This window comes from Colossoma macropomum, unplaced genomic scaffold (genome assembly GCF_904425465.1).
Source record: "Colossoma macropomum unplaced genomic scaffold, Colossoma_macropomum, whole genome shotgun sequence".
NCBI lineage: Eukaryota > Metazoa > Chordata > Actinopteri > Characiformes > Serrasalmidae > Colossoma > Colossoma macropomum.
In genome coordinates this window covers 30,937,343-30,959,260 of record NW_023494790.1, presented here as the reverse complement: position 1 = coordinate 30,959,260, position 21,918 = coordinate 30,937,343, and the positions used below count along the sequence as shown (strand labels likewise).

At 38.8% G+C, this 21,918-nt stretch overlaps 1 protein-coding gene across 1 annotated transcript in view; it reads right to left on the bottom strand.

Moving 5' to 3' along the window:
- Positions 1-3,582: 3,582 nt before the first annotated feature.
- Positions 3,583-21,918, bottom strand: part of fam20cb (FAM20C golgi associated secretory pathway kinase b) — a 55,146-nt gene continuing 36,810 nt past the window's right edge. The window contains exons 4-10 of the mRNA XM_036573057.1: positions 17,125-17,217; positions 11,712-11,827; positions 9,667-9,847; positions 8,029-8,138; positions 7,267-7,348; positions 7,062-7,121; positions 3,583-5,815 (exon numbers count right to left, since the gene is read on the bottom strand). Coding sequence (XP_036428950.1) covers positions 5,557-5,815; positions 7,062-7,121; positions 7,267-7,348; positions 8,029-8,138; positions 9,667-9,847; positions 11,712-11,827; positions 17,125-17,217 — 901 coding nt within the window. The 3' untranslated portion in view covers positions 3,583-5,556. The remainder of the gene's footprint in view (positions 5,816-7,061; positions 7,122-7,266; positions 7,349-8,028; positions 8,139-9,666; positions 9,848-11,711; positions 11,828-17,124; positions 17,218-21,918) is intronic.

The following is a 21,918-nucleotide window of genomic DNA, read 5'->3' as shown; positions in this document are numbered from 1 at the left end:
GGTCAGTTACATTCAGTGTGTCACTTTTTCAGTGTGCGGCCTGAGCAAAGCTGCTGAATAACAGCCTATATTTCCACTCAGAAAGTGCTTTCGTCTTTGTAGCACTTACTTCTATCTCTGTCTATGAAAAAGAACCAAAAGCTCTTCAAGCTGTTCAGTTCTTTTGCATATGATTGAAATGTGGCACTGAACAGTGTGTTAAAGAAGTGTAAGAATCTGTGTAGCTCATGTGGCTGTCTCTGGTCTGAGTGCATGCGGAGTGCGATCTGATAAGGGTCCCGCCGGACTCCCAGTGCATTCCCATGACTCCCCCTTCCTCTGCTGGTCTGTCTGCTCCTTCCCTCATTCCGGCAGGCCCATTAGCGTTCCCTGTCCCCCAAGACTGCCGCCTCAGTGCAGTTTCCGTCCTCCTCTTGGGCCCTGAACAGCTCTTGTTGCGTCTTTGTCTGCACTCACATGCATGTTCCCTGCAGCGAATGGGAGGCCATTTGAAGGTCATCACAATAAAACACGACAGGATTTTAAACAAATTCACCTAAATTCACATGGGCCTAAACGATCGCTCTTGGAATCAGTTAGCTGTAGCTATAAGCTGTGGAAATTGTACTAAATGGTAACAACTGTCACCACGGTTACCGCTGTGCCTACAGCTACACTTGACTCAGAGACATACTACTGTTCAAATGTTTGGAATCACTGTTTTCAATAAAATAAATCCCATTTGGTTACAGACAAGAGTGTAAAATGATTCTAATATTGTCGCTGTCAAAACAAAATAATTTTCATTTTTGCCAGTTTTGGTTTTTCTATATCATTTGAACATAACAGCTGCCCTTTATAATATGTGAAAAACACATGATGAATGGGCCAATAGAAATGCTCCAAAATTGCTTGGAATAAAATGTCTTTATGTTACCTTTCTTTAAAAGTAAAGAATGTTTTTGCTCTCTCTTGTAAAGTTATCATTTTGGAGATTCCTGGTTTTATTTGGACAGTGATAATATGTTAGTTCTGTGCAACTTCACAGGTTTCACATAACGAAAATTCCAAGATATTTTAGATGTTTCAAAACTAGAGGATTTTAAAATAACTGAGATATCTGTATAGCATCAAAAGTTATTGTAACATTACTAACCAGAAATTCTTCATATTTTAGAAGAGATCAAATCTCAGGACAGATAACTTGACAAAACAATTAATGTAAATAAATAATTACAGTATATCATTTATCATGATCAACTTCTTTTTCATAGAATTATTGAAACATTGAAAATTAATATTAAAAAATTTAAATACTTTTTGGCAAATAGTTTGTAATGTTTAAATGCTAATTTTTCACAGTGGGGAGATCTTATGACAATCTTATAGGGCAAGAGATTTTCAAAACAGGCCTACAACAAAAACACATCAGCACTCATCTCATTCTGTTTTACTAAATTCTAAAAAAAATACAAAAATAAATCCAGAAACTAGGTTAAATCTCAAGTGGCTGTCTACTCCCTGTATAGTGCTCCATGTTAGTTATAAAATTTAGTTTTCCACATCCAAATAGTGCACTATTTATCCAGTAGTAAATTGTGCACACATGGCTGAATCTCAAATGGCTCTTTGTTAGACAGATAATGTACTGTTTGGGTGTGTGTGTGGGGGGGTGATATTATAAGATCCACGTAATGCAATATATATAGACAGGAAGGAGCAATTTGAGATTCAGCCTAAAACCTGCTCCAAAAGACTCGTCATGACTCGCAGACAACAGCAGCTGCTTCCGAAAGTTTCTTTCCCATCCGCCAGATTAATCCTGAAGCATGGAAGTGCGTATACCTGGACATTCGGATGGCCAATCAGAACGCAGCTGATGTAATCCAGATAGTTGTGGCCATCTTAGAATGCATTTCCTATCCCGACGCTCCGTGTTGGCAGAGTATCTGAGGCTGAGACTACCTGCTGCTTCACCTGGCTCATTGCTTTATTTTGCTCCAAATGTCCAAACTTTTTCTTACTGTATTTATTTATTTTTTGTTTTGCGTATGGGATGAACAATTGCTCATACTTAGATGTGTAACCTGTTATTTTTCACAGTGGGGAAAAATGAATAGTTCTGTTGCCCAGAGGCGTTCTTTGTACCGCCTAGGGCCTCATGACAATACAAGTTAGATATATTGCAAGTATTGGTTTTAAATAACCCATTCTGAAATACACTATATGGACAAAAGTAATAGGACACCTACATGTTACACTTACAGCAGCTTTTATGACACCCCATTCTAAATCCATAGGCTATTAGTATGGAGTTGGTCCCCCCTTTGCAACTATAACAGCTTCTCTGGAAAGGCTTTTGACAAGATTTTGGAGTGTGTCTGTGGAAAGTTTTGCCCATTCATCCAGAAGAGCAACTGTGAGGTCAGTCAATGATGTTGGATGTTGATGTTGCATCTCCATTCTAGTTCATCTCAAAGGTTTTCGATGGGGTTGAGGTCAGGGCTCTGTGCGGGCCAGTCAAGTTCTTCCACCCGACTCACCCAACCATGACTTTATGGACCTTGTTTTGCGCACAGAATGGGCCTTCCCCACAAAGTTGGAAGCATACAGTTTCCAAAATGTCTTGGTATGCTGAAGCATTAAGAGTTCTCTTCAATGGAAGTAAGGGGTCTAGACCAACTCCTGAAAAACAACCCCATAGCATTATCCCTCCTCCAACAAACCTTACAGTTGGCACAGTTCAGTAAGGCAGGTAACGTTCTCCTGGCATTTGCCAAACCCAGACTCGTCCATCAGACTACCAGATAGAGAAGCGTGATTCGTCACTGCACAGAACACGCTTCCACTGCTCCACTGCTCCACAGTCCAGTGGTGGCGTGCAAGCCCCCCGATGCTTGGCACTGTGCATTTTGATCCTAGGCTTTTGTGTAGCTGCTTGGCCATGGAAACCAATTTCTTTCTTTTTAGTCAGAACAGAGTGCTGCCCAGGCTCAGCAGTACATAATGCTGGGCTTAATGTTAGAATAGCCACCTTCAGTGTTGGGGTAGTTACTCAAACAAAGTAATCTGTAAGTTACTAATTACATCTCTTCAAATGTAATGGGATTACATCACATACTGCATTGCACAAATGATATCTTGGCAAGTGAGATTATCTTAAATGGAGTCAATATATCTGACATTTCTAATTTTGAAATGGTTGTTGCCTTATTATCTCTAGACATTTTTACTTGTTTTAAATGATTCTGGTGTGTCTGATTTTCTCATTATATTGGTGGATAATTTGGCTTCTTTAAAGCATGTCTTAAAACAAGCCAAATTATCTGCTAATACAGTGAGATAATTTGACTTATCACTTAAAACTTACTTAATAACTTAATCTTACTTAAGAGCACCATCTGATTACAGGCTCCCAGAAGATCACGACCCATTTAAATACAACTGTCTTAGTTTATTTTTAGCTGCTTGGTAAACTACAACGATTTGCTTTTCTGTTGTTTTTGTTTTTAAAATGCAACAACATTACAGTGAAGGCATTTCTGATCGTATCTTACTAAAACCAGGCCAGTTACAGTATATCACAGTACACAAGAACAATGATGTGCTGCAATGTTCAGTTTATTGCACTTGGACAAGAAAAAGAAACCCTCCACTGAAACAGTACAAGAAAAAAGCATGTATGCGGAACATCTCTAAAGTCTGAATGAACTCAATATGAAAACTGTAAAACAATATATAGAGAATGTAGCACGTTACCTTAACTGGGTAATGAAATTCCATCTCTTGGTTCCTTAACCCCTTTATTCAGAACCCAAACATTCAAGTATTTCTATAATTGCACAGGCAACGGATTCACATAGTATTTACAGGCCTTTCTCAGCAGTTGCTGAAATATGCTCTAGTGCAGTTTAAACTCTTGCTAGCTTTGTACATTAGCGCTCAAATTCACTCCTCCCTTGGAAATAAAAATAGGTACATCGACCGTGTGAAATCAAGTTAATGTGAATGTATATACATAATATTAAAGCTGTACTGGAAATGTGATAAAAAGTATGTAAATTGACTAAATGATCTTTGCAAATAAGCAGTTAGTAAAAACGCAATTTTAGGAGAAACAATTTTCAGAGAAACAATGTTTCTTTAATTCCATTGTGACCAAACAGGTTTGCTGATTGCCTGGTGCATGCTTACATCAATAGCACCTAATGAGAGAGCGCCTAACCAGTTATAATACGGCATCACAGCCATACATAACCCTGAAGTTATTCTTTGTCTGTGTGATTAGGACCAAAATCTTACGTTTTGGAAATTCTGAAACAGCAGCTTATATATCTGCGATGCACAATGGGGCGAAAAATGCTCCACATTCTACGAAAATGTGAATTTAAATTTTCCTAGGTCAGACAAAACAAAGAAAATTGGAGAAGATTTGGTGAACATGGGTACAAGTGTGGGTACAACATTATTACCAAAAATGTGACTGTCATTTACATAAGCTCAAACCTAAAGTTTTGAAGGCAAAGAAAGGTGGTCCATTCAAGTATTTACTAATGTTTTTTGGGGTTATTCATTTACTGCATGTGCTGTATCTTAAGTCAGGCTGTTCTATGAATAAATATACCAAATATTCACAATTTTAGGCCACTTCTCAAAATTGTTCGTGATTAAATTAGAGATTGCATTAATGTGATTTACTGATATTATTACAAATGAAATCCTATATGATTCCAATATAACAGGAATGTTTTTAATACACAAACTTTCACTTTTCTAAATGCTATCACAAATACCGCAACTCGTTTAAATTTTTTGCTTTGAATCCATTTCTGTGCTGTCCGTACTCATGTGAGAAGTTTGGTAAACCACTTTAATCAAAATAAATACAGAACTCAAATAAATAATTTCAGGGTTGTTGGTGACGTACACATGTTGGAGCTAACCTGCACTCCACTCAAAGCTGTTTGTCTTAAAAAGGAAATATATGTTAAATGCACAGTTCCACTGCCATCTGTGCCATAAGACCATGGCACACTGAACCAATGTTCTCCATCAAACACCAGCATTCTAATGTTGGCAGTTGGCTTTATACTTTTCCAGAATCAGACTGACAAGCCAATGTCTCAAACCAAATGTTTCAAACTAGTGTGAATGGATTCTAGATTAATTCTAGAATGGGAGAGAACATTCTAGAACAGTGTGAATAGAGGAAGAATGTTCTAGAATCTCTCAGCTATCACATAAAGGTATGAAACACCAACCCAAGACTTTGCTTTTGTTGGTATTTGTTGAAGAATGTTGGCTCGCTATGCTTTAGCCTTTAAAGAGCAAAGACAAAAAGAGCTCCTATGATATTAAGACACGCAAGTCCACATATTCAGACAGCGATATATATGTCCATGTCGCCCATTCATGTACGTGTTCGGCTCTACAAACATGGTCCACTGGTAGAGTCTTTGGAATTCACTGAATTCAGAAAAAGTCATCAAGAGTTTCTCTTGCAAGACGTTCATGGTGTATTCAGCTGCGGTGGGACTTGGAAGGACCCCTAGGGGTGGCCTACTATCACCAGGGCTACTACCTCCTTGTGTCCGAGGCCACGTCCATGCCTTCTGAGGCCAGGTCGTCCTCCACCACACTGCTATAGCCCTCCTTCTCAATGCAGTCAGCTAGGACCTGCAGCACCAGGCGCAAGCGGCGGTCCATGGCCTCCAGGTGTGGATGGATGAGGATGGGGGCGAGTAAGTCCCTCTGGAGAGACTCCTCCATCAGAGCACTTAGTTTATACTCCTCTTTAGCCAGCAGCTGCAGCCGCAAGTGGGTGGACTTCTTCACTCTGTAAAAACCAAGTGGATCAAAGTAAGGCTGTTTTACTATGAATATTCAAAATTAAAGTCCCTCATGATGAAAATGACCCAACTGAAAAATCTTTATTAAAACTTTGTATCTGTACTTATTAATGGTGACTTTGGATCTGTTTTCTAAATTTATAATTGCCCTAAAGGAATACTTCAGAATTTTTCTGCCCACACCACTTGTAACATATTTCCAGAACTTCTTTCCCCTGGAAAATTAATCCCATCTTTGAAAGAATGAGTTGGAAAAACTGACAGCCTAATTTACAAATACATTTGACTGAAGAATTCATGAAAGTGTTCCAAAAATTTATAAAACATGACACAAACAAAAATATTTATACTAAATTGTTTTTGCGTAGATGTTTACTGACAGTAATTTAGCAACTGCCTAATACCCTTTAGTATAAGTGGTTCATGTCAGTGGGTTTTTTCTTCTATTCAGTACAGGGAAATGTAATTTCATCTATTCCCTACAGATATGGCTGACTAGGGATTAGGCTGAAAATAGTGGAGAATACCTTTAACATGCTGCTTGGAGAAGCTAGACATTTTAATACATAATGCAACAAAAGAATGTCAGAATAAAGGTATTGTAAGTGATTTCTGTTTATCTGTTTACGAACAACATTTGTGCTAGCACTGCTTATATTATTTAAGCACCAACGGTGGTGCATTCGAACACTTGATAGCCACTTCTCATTTGAAGACTTTCAGACAACATATTTTTACGTTGTATGCTGCTGTTTTACAGTGATTCAGTAACAATTTAAACTTGCCTTTCTGAATGTTCTGGAAGAAGCCTGTTACCTGTCAGCTGTCAACAGGTTAGCTGTCAGCTTGCTGTGAATATTTCGCCTAATAGCAAAAAGTGATAATGACGACTAAATGTGTGTTGCTTAAAGGAAAGCTTTCACTGTTGGTAAGTTTATTTATTTATTTGTTTGTTCCAGTCATATAGCACCATTAACATACCCAAGGTACCCACGTTTTTATAATGCATTGTGGAAATTTTCAAACAACAAAAGTCCTAGTGTACTTGAACTATTGTGACAAAGGGACACCCTGGAAATGTCCAAATTTCATACCCTTAATCCCAAATCTTGTACCCTTAAAATGTCTGAATCTTACACTTGTAGTCTCATGCCTAAATCAATATAATCTGAAAAGTTTTAGCAATCAAATGATATATTCGTACACTGTTCCCCAAATGTAGAGCAGACTAACCTGCAACACTGACTCAGAGGTGCCAGAATTGAAACTTCATCGTGGGAATGTTTGCCAAATCTAGAATTAAGAGAGAAAACTCAAGCTTAGTAGATGGTCCTGAATATATTGTATAAAACATATATAAATATCATATAAAATGTGTTTACCTCTGAACCAAATGAAAAACAGTTTATATCAAATCACAGAAAGACATTTGCCTCACCCTCTTCCGTTGTCCAGATGAATAATGAAGGTTTCATTTCCAAACTTCTCAAATGTCTCATAGTGATGCCGGTCCATGTTACCTGTGAGAAAAAAGTAAACTGTAACCTATAATGTCACCAAGGAACCACAGGAAGATGAATCCAGTTATACACAGTAGGGCTGCACAATATATTGTTTTTAAATCGATATCATGATATTGGCCTTTGCAATATGCAAACAAATCCTATAATCAAACACAGAATTTTTTACTGTATCCTGACTAATCACAGTTTCAGATGGTGTTTCTATTGATGTCTGGGTGAATTGAAATGTAGTCCATGCAGTCAAAAGTAAATTATTTTGGTTACATTACTGATTCACTAATGTGTTTCTAATACACAACATATATTGAGGGATACACTGTTACCAGTACTGTATCGGCACTAATTCTGGCACCTAAACACAGTATCTGTATTGGCAACAGAGAAATTTTGTTACATAAAATTGTTAGAAGTTGATATATATAATACTGCTATATTTAAAAAATGGAAATTTCATTTAGAGGCTACTTATGTTAGAGTTAGTATTCATATCGGTACGCAGTATCGGCAGATACTTATCAGGTATCAGTATTGTATCGGAAGAGGTCGTATTGGTGCATCCCTACATAAATTAATGTAAGGAATATCACATTCGCAGTATGTAACTATATCATATTTGCAAGACTTATGTTCTGTCCTTATCGTGCAGCCCTAACACGCAAAATATGTATGATCATTACCCATGAGGAAGTCAAAGATGGTCATATCCATAATGTCCAGTAGACGCGTGCCACTGTCGTATGGAGGACTTTGCTTCACCTCCTCACAGTAATCTGGATCCACCTCCCACCTGAGAGCACACAACACATGTAAATATTACTCCTACATGCATCAAAAAATCCTCTCTCACAAATAGAAAACATCTGCGGCTCTTTAATCTTAGATGAGGCCCAGTGCACTAAATCACTGTAACCATGGCCCTTGTGCTCCGTTTCAATACTGTTTTTAACACGCCCTCGTCAACTTGCACTCTTCATTTCCCACATATGCTCAAAGTGGGCGAGGGTAAGTTTGAAAAAGAACTGAAATGGGGCTATGGACTATCAAACCAGTTAGAAGTAAGAGTGCATGTTTAGTTCAGAATAAATATAATATCATGAATTTTCTCCTATTAACAGGGTGAGAGTGCTTCCTATCGCACTGGCTGCTCCTTATAGCAGCCTGCTCTGCAGCAGTGTACAAACAGAAGGGTGTGGGAAACAGTGGTTTCTCATCCTTTACATGCCACCAAAAATACAGGAAAGGGAAATTTAAACTTTATAGATGTATGAGTGGTGCATTTTTTTCAGTACTTTATTCTTCCTTCCAGTTTAAATTACCCTAAACTTGGCACAGAGGCCTCATTAGAACAATATGATATAACAACAGAAGTACGTATAAAGTAAGTAAGGCTTATCCAGACTAAAAAATATCTGGGATATTGACAAATAAATGTAATTTAAACTTCATTTTAAATTTGTGCTAATTAGACTAATAATTGTTTTATTATCTCTGTGGCTGCACAATATGGACATAAAATATGATATCTGATAGATATCTGTTGGATATAATGATGACGTATGGAGTGAATTTTGTGCCAAAAGTTTCAAATAAAATAATAAAATCCACGAGCAAAATTTTTTTATTTTATTTTAAACTTTTTGCACAAAATAAACTCCATTATGAAGGTAGGAAATGCAATAAATTATGATTAAAATAGGCACTTCTGACTGTATATGCCACAAGTACAGAATTCAGGATAGAGTAGTTTTCAAGTTCTGCACGTGTAATGGCTGTTTAGTTATATGCTCTCCGCACAGGACAGGAGGGTTCAGGCCCAGTACAGAGAAGCACTTGTTGGTCCTAAGCTATGTTCCTGCTAATGTCACTATGTCACTCTGGTCTTACATGTGTGAAGTAATGTTATCCATTCTGTCTTTGCAGCCTTACTGAGGGTTTATCGCGGAAACTCAATAATATAAAACACAATAATGCTAAAAATGCTAAATGCTAATGCTAAAAATATGATTTATCATGCAACACTTTTTAAGAGTGATCTGATAACAGCTGTCATTGTCGCTAAATGGTAACATAAGGTCCTTTCATTAGATATGTCACTTTTGCATCTCCATTTGCTGGTGGTCAGTTTTAGACAGAGTTTTGGCTACAGTCAGGTATGAATTCAATACTTGTGTTTCCTGTGGGTCAGGTCAGGTAAGACTTGGGCACATGTTCTCAGGCTATATTCCAGTTTAGTTAGAAATTTCAAGCTGGGAAACCATGGTCTAGTTTCATCTGAATGTAAGTACAAAAGAGATGTAGATGTGAGTGGTTTTTACTCTGCTTTTTTGCGCTTGTGGTAGGAGCGTCTCCAGGGGTTCCTCCAGGTCTTGCGCTTGGCCAGGGCGAGGTCAGGCAGGAACGCTGCCAGAGAACCTTCGATCTGGTCAGGCTTCCCACACAGAGCGTGCTCAGTGGAGCAGTAGTACGAGCACTCACCATAGAAACAGATATTGTTGGCTGTAGAAGAGAAAAGATACACAGCCGATTAGTAATTAAATATATAGTGTTCTTAGAGCACATTTTGTTAAAATGGGTTTAGCTGGGTTAGCTAAAGCAGGCGTGCTGATATAGTGCTGATTAGTTTAAACAAATCACTGGCACACAAGTGTCAGAATCCAAAATCAACAGTGCCACCTGGTGTTCACTTGAGGAGGTGGACCATAAGGTTTCTTTAGTGAGTGTTATGGTAAGTTCCATTTAGTAATGCCTGAAATAAGAGAGTGGTAGTTGTAATGCTGATATTCGTTTGCCTGTCTATTTTCCGCCTGTGCTGATTTATCATAATTTAGTGATGGGATGAGCTTCAGTCTGAAAATCCAAAGCCAAAAAATCAGGTAGTGTTTCACTGAACAGACAGAGAGTAGAAGTTATACATGCTACGGATGGCTTTTAGAGATTACAATAAATCAGTGTTTTATTAAATGAGACCAAAGAGAAAGTAAGATTTGCAATTGCAAGTTGGGCTGGTAACACTGAATGCATTAAAACGAGGAGTACTGATAACTTATTATTGGTCTCGTGTTGAAATTAAAGCTGATAATTACAACCAATAGCTTTACGTTCAATTTTTGCTCACATATGCGTGTGTATGTAAACTGTAATGTGTGAAATGGATTCAGCAGAAGAGAACAGAATTGCAGTTTGAAACAAATGTTCACCTGAGGAGACAGGAAATAATCTATTTTTACTCTTTTGATTTCCAGCGATCTTTACAGCCTAGAGCATTTAGCTTTAGTAGCTAACATGTTAAGAGTGTTAACTTTACAACTTCTGCGCACTGCACTTACATATGAATTATAATATATAGTGCTGTGAAAAAGTATTTTTAAATAAATTTAGTAAATTTCTATTTTTTGCATATTTGTCACACTTGAATGTTTCAGATCATCAAACTGCTTTTAATATTAGACAAAGATAACCTAAGTAAACACAAAATGCTGTTTTTGAAAGATGATTTCATTTATTAAAAGAAAAATGCTGTTTAGCCCTACCTGGTCCCATGTGAAAAAGTAAATGCCCCCTTAGCTACTAAATCAACCAGTTAACCAAATTCAATTGACTACTGGGTTCGATTTCACTTTCCACACCCAGGCATGAATACTGCTAGACCTGTTGAATCTAAACATCACTCAAATAAAACCTGTCTGGGAATAAGCAGCAGGCTAGAAGATCTCAAAAAGCAGCACATAATGCCACGTTTCAAAATCTGGAACAGTGGTGAACTCTCCCAGGAGTGGCCAACGTATCAAAATTTCACCAAGAGTGCCTTGGTGACTTGGAGTGCCTTGGCAAAGTCCTGACTTGAATCTCTTTGTGATCCTGTTGCAAGAACTTAAATGGGCAGTTCATGCTCGAAAAAACAGCAATGTAAAAGACTCATCGCAAGTTATTGCAGACGTTTGAGTGCAGTTGTTACTGCCAAGGGTGGCACAACCAGTTATTAGCATTAGGGGGGCAATTACTATTTTATATGGGTGTTACAGTTTTTGAAGAAATCTTTACCTTTAATAAGTGGAACAATTGTTTAAAAGCTGCCTTTTGTGTTTACTTGTGTTGTTTTTATCTTATATTAAAATACGTTGGATGATTCGATACATTTAAATGTGACACATTAGTAACAATAGAAGAAATCAGGTGAGGGGCAAATATTTTTTCACAGCACTGTACTTTTTATCAAATGCAAAAAAGTTAAATGAGCAGTTACTGGGCATTGGTATCTGGTTATTTTATTTTTGGCCTAGAATATCTATATGAGATGAGTTGATATAAATGAGATAAAGCCAACAAACACAGCCTATTCCCTGCAGTCTTGGCTCAGTACCTGGGGAGATGAAGAAGGTTTTCCACAGCTTTTTGTCTCTGGTCACATCTCTGATCTCTTTGGTCATATTCACCAACCTGCCAGCCACTGGGGGGACACGTCGGAAATCCAAAATTCTGTTACAGATAGAGAGAATAGAAAAGTGCTTGCAGATTTTATATGCAGCAATACAACAGTAAGGCAGATTACTCACTACATAGTGATGAATTGCGCTAAACCATTATGCAAAATTTGCAGGTGCTTTATTCCAGATGTTCAGAGATGATTATTGGTTAGAAATAACTAATCTATTACATGACAGAACTGTCTGTTACACGAAAAGGTATTCTAAGTTTGCTACTTGATACTGCCAGTAGAGGGTGCTCTAAGCATGTTGTTGAATCTCCTCTGTACCTGGCCTATGAAAAACTCAGGCCTGTTAAGGGCACAAGCCGATGGAGATGTTGTTAACAAAATGAAGTTAACAAAAATGTTAACAAAATGAAGAAAACGCCTCCTCACCAGAAAAAAAACTAGGCCTATGATGGAACGCTTTGTGCGTTTTCAGTTTTTATCCAGCTTAAGAAGCCAGCTCAAAATCTCAGCTTTCCTAGGCAAACTTGAAACTTAGCCCCCAATGTTGAATCCAAAACAGGATCAATTTAAATGACAGGGATAATTTTTGCAATTGTAATACTGCATACTGTGATTGCAAATTGTTTTGCAATGTATTATAAACAATTGGTGAACCGTTGTTGTGACATGGTTAAAGACAGGCCTGCATTATTTTGAACAACACTCCGTGTTTGTTGGATGCACAAGTGCATGTATTGCATTTGTTACGTATTGCAAGCCTTGGTGATATCACTATAACAAAAGCCAATATTGAAACAATGATTAACAAATGATATATTGAGCAGCATTCCAGTATTTTTTGCCTGGATTTTTTTTTTAGAAAATCTCTCTGAGCTTCTAGGCCCGTCTGGGGAATGCCTCCAGTCATTCGTGTTGTAATAGGCATTCATTGTGCGTGCTCTGTGCTCATTTTATGCATGCGTTGGCCCTCCTTCGCAAGCGCTCTGCTGACAGTGCGACTTTAAAAATTAATCTTGGAAAACACCTAATGGACCAGGCCTAAGGGATGAAAGCACTTGAAGCTACTAATTGCTCAGTCATATTGACAGAGAAGACAGAAGGAGGAAACTGTTCTCTACTCTCTGACTATGCAACACAGTGGAAAAACTAAGAGAATCTGACAGTGTCCACCTTTAAAACTCCACTCTGGATTGTTCTCTCATCTGCTGCCCTCTCCACCAGCCAAGGCCACATTACAATGAGCGTTCCCCACTGTCTAAAATCAGATAATTAATGATATGTTGCTGGAGGCAGTGGCTGCAGGCTGGTGTGCAGCGTGAGGGATGGTCAGCCATGCTGCTTTCACCCTTGAACTGAAATGAAAACCAGCACTTTTGGCTAACCCAGACAAACTTATATTTAGAAGGCAGGCGGCTTTTTCATGCTGTTGGTTTCCTCTCTCTTCCCACACACACATGCCTGTGTGCACAGAGTGGATTCTGCTGAGGGCCAGATGTGAGCACTGAGCATAGGCAGGTTGGGCAGGGCTCAGCCGGGCCTGTCAATGATTACTTTGCACAAGAGCAGTACAGTCACAATGAGCCCAAATCTACATAGAAGCAGTCCTGGATTTAAAGTGAGAGTCTGGCCAGAAATTACATTTACAGTATTCCCCTCACCCCAAAGCAGTTAATCAGCCAAGATCTGTTTTATCCTCGTCAATGGGTTTTAAGTTTGCTTTGAAGTTTGCCTGCACAGACATTATTCAGATTTCAGGATGGCTGCTACTATTGTTTTTAGCTGTATTTCACCAGCTGTATAGTCATACGGTGCCCAAAACCACATAAGCAAGTCTACAGTACTGTGCAGAAGTCAGAGACAGCCCTTTCCTTTATTCATTTCAGTCAAAATGACCATAAAAAGCAGGAAGCATATACATAACAAACAATTACACGTAAGCCTCCAACTTATATTAAACTTAACTTCCTTATATTATCCTAAGTATAATATAAAATCTATCAGTATTTAATTTGTCTGCTCTTTACCTTTATGCATGCTATTGCCAATTTAACTCTTCCAGTCTTAAAACCAATGAGTTACAGATGTGTCTTCCTAACAAATGCTGTTCTCAAAGGAGTCACTGACATTGTTGCTATTCAGAAAGACACTAACATTCACACAAGAAACAAACCCCAAACACACCATGCATGTAAAATGGCTAATAAAGATATTTCTTAGGAGATTAGATGTAAGCGAACAGTAGGGGAAAGTGTTTAAGGTAAGGAAAATAAGTGAAAAAACAGGAGTTTTCATTACTACTCATCAAAAAATTATTAGAAATACAGAGAAAATGGAACTCCTATCAACCGACCTGGTAAGACCATCAAATAAAAATTACTTAAAGCTTTCATCTTTGAGGGAAAATCAAGCTCCACTCTTGCTTCAGATCTGAAAAAAATTCGGTGTCCATCTGTGTCTATCCACTGAGAGACGACAACTCAATTTGCACTAAAACACTAAAACTTAACAAAGTACAGACCTGAATGTGTTTTGGGTTACTTGGATCATGAGAAGTAGAAAATGCAACCAACTTCTAAGACTGAACTTTGACCCTGCAGATTTCTTTGAAAAACTAAAAAAGAATGGAAGCTGTAATAAAGGCAAAGGGTGGACACACTTAATACTGAAAACATCACAGACAGTTGTGGAGTTTTGGAGTGACTTAAGTGAGTGATAGCAATGGGCGTCAGCATTCTTTTACAGTGAGATGCCATTCCCTGTGTAGATCAGGTGTTTTATTAGCATTATACTCAGGGCTTCAGTCAGCTTACTCTTTCAGACACAGACACAATTTTACAGTCAAACATCAAATGTTCAAACTCTCAAAAAACTAGATGTGAACTTAAGTTCAGAATGCACATTAAAAAACTCCTTCTGCAAACAAATCCTAGCCATACATATATGTACATATCTACTGATGATACATGAACATTCATAAAATGTAGTGTGGGATGTAGATGTAACACGTATTTTTGGAAAATTACCAATGTGGATGTTTTAGCACAGCACTGGATAATCCTTCTGCTGTTCCCGAGTACAATAAATACGTTACCATCAGAAAACACTGGTCAAATCTAAACACCTGTCAGATACTGCTGTTTGTTTTAATCAAGTATCTGCCAATACCAATATAATTCCAATATCATTGTGCATTCCTTCAAAATGAACTTATTTTCGCTTTTGTAGAATTAAGACTGTTTACATGCTGAACATGAAAAACACTGAAAATGTGAAATATTCAGAAGCTTTTTTTTCTACATTGAATCTATGTACACAGATGCAGCACAATTTATTTTGGAATTCTGTCGTGTTGTTCATGCCATAAAAGAAGCTAATGAACTGGCAGAATGTCTTTAAGCCACAAAGAGGTAATTTGCTTCTCACAAAAAAGGGCCATCGAGCAGGCTGCCTGACATTTTGGAAAAGCAAAAGGAGCACAGAGAGTTTAGATGCTTCATCCAGGAGCTGGAACTTTATTAGCCCTTATTAGCTTGGATGGGGTGGGGGGGGGGTCGATTCTTAGATGCATCGCGATGCAGACGTGGACGATTCTGAATTGATTCACAAATGTCAAAAATTGATTTCCAAAATTTTAATTTATAACGTAATGTTGACGGAATGCAAAAGGCGAAACTTGGAAGTGTGGAAGTGCAGCACCCGGACACTCTGTGACGTGCACATAATAAAAACACAACTGGATGAGTGAGAAATCCGATCGGCACCCTCTGCATTAAAAGCTAGGTTAGGTCAGGAGTCGACAACCCAAAGGTTAAGAAGAGCCATTTTGTCCTTTCAACAAAAATCAAACCACCTTGGGAGCCACAACATTTTATGTCCAATATGTCTCAGTATACGTCTCTCAATGTTCGACTGTTTTACGAGGCTGAAGTCAGCTTCTCAATCGCCACCTTTTTGTTCGAATTTTCCCATTCCACCTTAAATTCTGCCTGACGCGCCAGAATGTAAATGCGAAAGAGAAGCTGACTTCAGCTTTACAACTTTTTAGTGTTTGACAGTCTCTCATTGCAGATTGAAAGTACCAGGAAACCAACTGCGGTGCTTATAAATGCGAATAAGTCCATTCGTCTCCAAAAGTTCGTCTTAAATCTCTCTCTTTGCCTTTTCGTTAGCTACTAGCTAGCTAAGTGAGACTGTCTGCGTTGCTATGTTACCTGCAGTCTGCATGCCAAGGGACAAGGGACCTGGATAAGAGCCATACTATATGCAAGTTGTGTCACACTAAACTATAATATTTTTAATATACTATACTACATATACTTGCTGCCAACCAGAGGACCATAGATCAAGCAATGTCAAAGCTTCGACCAAAATTGGAAGCGAACTACACACTCTATCGCAACCTTTAATTGCCAAGGATTTGCGTCTGTACTCAGTCTTTGAGAACCAGTGCTATGTTGCACACTTTGGAGCCGACATACAGCGTCAAACAAGAGCAGTGATTGAGAGCCTTCCAGTTCACTTGCCACATCACTTCCATTTGTTTTATTAATAAAAGATATTGGAAGTAAATTCATTAGGGATCATTAAAGATACTTCGCTTTAAAAGTACCAAGTCCTCACACAGTGAGAAAAAAGAAATCCTGTGTAGAAAAAAAACATGCATCAAGATGCATCGATAATCGTAGATGCATCGCAGCCCTCTGAATCGTAATCGAATCGAATCGTGAGGTGCCTAGAGATTCCCACCCCTAATGGCCATAACCTAGTGTGAGCTGCTTTTGGAAATACAGCATGATGCAGTAGATAAACTTCTAGGTTCTAGTTCTAGGTTCAAAGTTCTATGTCCTGGGACACTGATTGGTCATCTTGGTTGTTGCTATGCCAACCACAATGACATCAGTGATTGGTAGAACGGGTTCCACCAATGTCAAAGTTCACAAAAATTGAACAGAGAATGAATAAAAAAGTGTCACTTTCATTGTCTGAAAAATCAAGTTTGGAGTGTCAGATATCAGCAGTTAAGTTTGTGTTTGAATTCAATCACTGATGATCGCATGAATATATCACCCTTGGTGAAAGGACTTTACTGATGAATACCCTTAAGACTCACTCACTGACTACTATGAATTATTCAGTAACCATTATGAAGGCAATGCGCTAAATATAGTTATGAGAGTGAGAAACTGAAGTATGGAATCACAGGCAGGCCATTAGAGCTTTAGGGGTTAACAAAAAAATATAAACTGTGCAGCTGTAACAAACACACAACCATACATATATACAGAGTTTGATTCATCCCAGTGACTGACATTTATGGCAGCAAGTGAGAGGCATTTACCTGTCGAGATGATAGGCAGCGATCTCTGCATTGTGCCGCTCGAAATCGGAGAAGTAGAAGAAGTCTGGAGGCGTCTCTTGCTCCCTTGTCTGCCTGCAAGGCAAAGGTTAATCTGCTGTTAGTCCCATTCATCAACAAAAGCCCCGCCACAAACCCCAGCGCTTGAAAAATAAACCTACCCTGCCCCACTGAGAGCATCCATTGTGGGCTGTGAGAAGATTTTGGCACACCTCTACACTCTACCTACTTCTGGAGCCCTAAGATCCTCCCTGAAAATGTCACATATAATAGCCTAAAGCCGGAATTTATTCATAGATGAGAGGCTTCTTTAAAAGCATAACATAGGAGATAAAAAAACTGGTGAGTAAACTCAAAAATCAAAATTGTTATGGTGAAATCTTATTATTTGAGATAATGTAATAAGAAATGCATGACATCGTACAAGTTAAGGCCCATTCTTTACACCAGACCATATCCATCATAGTGTAAAATCAATACATGTAGGGCAGTAGAGGACATATTGTGCAACCAAACTGACAAAACAAACATCACTGGAGGTGCAAGAGCCAGTGATCACTTGTGTGAAGTATGTGATAGCAATTGTCTTGTATGGCCTGAGAAACTATTTTTTACCCCACATCATGGCTTCATAAGTTCCTGCTGAGATGTTTCCAGCAGAGCTCATTTCAGACCTACTTGAGATTTCTGTCTCTCACTGGACAGTGGTGTCCAAAGGTCAGCACAGTGAGAGAGCTCAGCCTTTGCTTACTGAACTTGGCACTCTCTCCTCCCGAGGTTCATGTAAACTCCCCTGCAGAGAGGCCTGCTGTGTCTCACATCGAGTACTTCCATTGTGCACTAGCCACTTTAAGTGCAACTGGGAAATGCAACATGCCGTAGATTACTGTTAACATGGAATTTCTGGGCAGATAATGATCACAGATATTTTTACATTTTTGGGATTTTGAAGCAAGTTCACAATATAATCCATATGTAATGCAGTAAGCATAAAACAGATTAAAACTGTAATGATGGATAATTAATTTTACATAGGACAGCTAGCCTAAATCAGACATGAGAATTATTGTAAACATTTAGGTATTTAGCAGACGTATATCCAGAGGTACAATGTAGCTCTAGAAGCCTTGCCCAAGAACTCTTGTTGATAAAGCAGTAGCTTTTATCCCTGTACAAGGAATCAAACCTACAGTCTGCAGAGTGTGGGGATTGGGGTTAACCACTATGTTCCATTTCAGTAAGTTTGAGAACAAGGGTGAGTATATGTGCATTAGTCCATGCACAAGCAATAATGGGGCAGAATATTATTGGCTGTAATTCCAATATTAGATTGAAAATGGTAATTAAATGTTCCCCTTTTACTGCTAAATAATATATAATCTGTCACGATCATGAACTTTTTGCTGACTATTGTCATATAAATAATTGCGATTAATGATTGTTTGTTGTATGCAACTATTAAAGAACAAGCCTAAAGTAGCTATATTAACTAATTAGCTATCTTCATTCCCAGATATATTTATTTAAACAAATGTCTACAGTTACACAATCATTTGTAGTCAAGCAAACTACATTTGTTCTTGAGAGTGAAAATATAAGCAAAAACACTTACAAACAAACATTACTCACGCTGCCCTGTAAACATGTTAGAGCACCAGGTTAGAAATGTGTCTCAATAAATGCATTTACTGCTTTCTTTTATTTACATTTATTTGCCTCAACTGACATTCTGCTTGTTGTAACATAATATGATTGTGAGATATACTCACTGTGGAAAATGACTGCAGTCATCTTAAATAATTGCAATCATCTAAAACATCACCGATCAGCTCAAATAAGTGTGATTAGGTGATAATGTAATAATTGTGACAGGCCTATCTGTATTCAATGGAGGCTGTTCATATGTGATTCAATGACGTGAAACACTGTGAGGCAATTTATTTCCATTTAGGGCAATGTAATCTTTAATTTGATGACAGTTCTCTATACAGCAAAGTTCATCATGTATAGTCTCAAAATATAATGCCTGAATTGAGACACAGGAAAAGGTACATGTCTTCATGTTGGCTGTGTGTGTAACGAGTTGGTGTGTAACCATGATGAGGTATAAGGAGCTCTGCAGTGGAAACATTCAGATTTTGGCAAAGCCAAGCATTCAGCTCCATCCTCAGCTGGCTGTGATTCTTCCAGATGCAGCTGTGAGGCTGACATATGCACCGATCATTAAATAAGCCAGCATGGATCTTCCAGCAAGAGGCTCCAGCTCCACATTCCTCCTTTGCTCCCTCCGTGTTCAAGCTGATGCTTCTTTTCTCGTGAACCCTAGGCTGATTATTCAGTTATTACATTTTTTTTTCAGTCACTACTATGACTTATTTGGTAGCTATGACAAAACTAACATTGTAAGTAATGTAGCTGTGAAACCAAAAAAACTCTGGTCTCTTAAGAGTTTAAAGCTGTCTTACCTGACATTTTGCCAACTCTACATTCAGAATCTTTGCCTTTGCCCCCTTTAGCACATTAAAATCTGCGCTCAGAGCAGATGCAACACATACACGTCCACTAAAATATGTGAGGTGGAGCTGGAGCTTGCTGTGTGCTACCATGTTTTCTATCACTATTTAAAAGAAGCAAGATGCTACCTTTTGTATATTTGCTGGTGATAAAAACAAAGCAAAAATACACAAGATTTCAGCTTTGTTAGATCACATTCTTTATCAAAATAAATGTGACAACAACATTGGGAAATTACAACATTAAAGGAGTAGAGTATATTAAAATATTTGCCTTTTCTCTTTCCATTACTGGGTTAAAGGATTAAAGATGTGGTAAAAAAGTATTTTAAGCAGGCATCCGCCAATGCCAATATAATATTGACATCACATCTCAAATATCAAACAGTCCATCATGAGGGCAGTTGACATCTGCCCTCAGTGAAATGATTTTGTATCAAATACTGTAATGATTTTGTATCGAATACAAGCAGCATTACGAAGAGCCAGCTGAACCGGGTCTACATAAAGCTCTGCCTCTGCTCTCTGGATCATTAGCACGCCTGCACTGCAGCGCTTTCAGACCTTTCGAATAAGCTTATTTCCAAAGTCACACATCAGATCCACAATACAAATGGCCCTAACAGGGAGTCTCTGGCAGTGCTGTAAGGAGCAGCTGGAGGTGCAGAGCCTAAAAAGCTATTCCTGTTCTCCTGTTGCGCTCCCTCTGCACACACATGCTTGTTAAGCAGGAGCTGGAGGAGCTCATTTATTCCAATAAAAACTCTGAAAGAGTTAAGGCAAACAACACTCCACTGCACGGCTGGACCATCAAACGGTAACAAACCAAAACAGATACCGCAGACTGTCACACATCAGAATCATCCCTGTCAAACAAATTCAGCATTACTCACCACTGGTTACACTACAGGCTCACCAAACACCTTTAAAAAGATCAAATGTTTTGTTTAAGAAAAGGTGTGCGTGTGTGCGTGTGTGTTTGAACAGGAGAGACTAAGATGCACAGTTAAACAGAGAAAGAGCATGAGTCAGAAATAGGGAGTGAGTGTGTGAGCAAGAGAGAGAGGGAGGTAGAAACAGAGAGAGAGAAAGAGAATAGGTGGGGAGTGAGCAAGAGGGACAGAAAAGACAGAGAAAGATGGAGAGAGGACAGAGACAGAAGGTGAAAAAAGTGAGTGGGAAAGAGTATGAAAGAAAAGAAAAACGAGATGAGAGGAATAGTGAGAGAAAAACAGGGAAAATCAGACAGTGATGGGGTCAGAGTGAGTGACAGAGAGAGAGGGACAGAAAGGGAGAGAGGATAGAGAGAGGGCAAAAAATGAGAAAGAGAGGGTGAGACAGAAAGAAAAAGAGAAACAGAGAGAGAGGTAGAGTGAGGGAGCGCAGAAAGAGAGACTGTGAGTGAGCAAGAGAGAGAAATATAAACAGAGAAGAAAACACAGAGAGAGAGAACGATGATGAATGAGAGGATGAAAGAGTGGCCGAATGAGAGAGAGAAAGAGAGAGAACATGACAGAGAGAGAGGAGAAGTGAAGGTGGGAGTGAGAAAGCAAGAGGGAAATAAAGACGGACAGAGTGTGTGTGAGAGAGAGAGGGTGAGTGAGAAAGAGAGAGAAATGGGAGGTGGGGGTGTTGAGGGGGGTAGGATCCAGGTTTTCTTTTTTCCCTAATTCCATTATGCACACAGCAGTGTAGTGAGGGGCAGCTCAGCACACTGTGGCTCACTGAAAAGGAGCTATCTGAGCTGTCACCCCACTTGACACGCACTTGAGAGAAGCTAGAGATGGGCCTTTGGGAAGTGGCTTTACATTGCTGGTGTTTTAAACTAACTCTGCTGAGACGCGGATCTCTCCAGCGTTCAAATTACGCTGAGCCAGCACTTCACATGACCCTGCACTTGGGTGTAAACACACTGTATACTCCTGCCTGGCAGCAGAGTTACTGGCACAAACGCACACACACAAAGACTTCGAGTGCCATGGCAGCAAATAAAAAGCAGGTAGCCTGCATGCTTTGCAAGCATTAAAAGAACAGCAGATGAGCAAAATGCTGAGGGCGAAAGCAGAAAAGGTGTGTACAATACAAAAACTCATTCCACAAGAACAAAACTAATGAGGCAGGCAGTGCAGAAACGACTGCAACAGAACATACTGGCCAAATCCCACGCTGGCTCTTTACTGGGTAAATAACATTAAACATGTGTCACTGATAATCGCTTGGAGAGCAGGAACAATACACAGGCGAGTGTGTACAAGCTTACTCT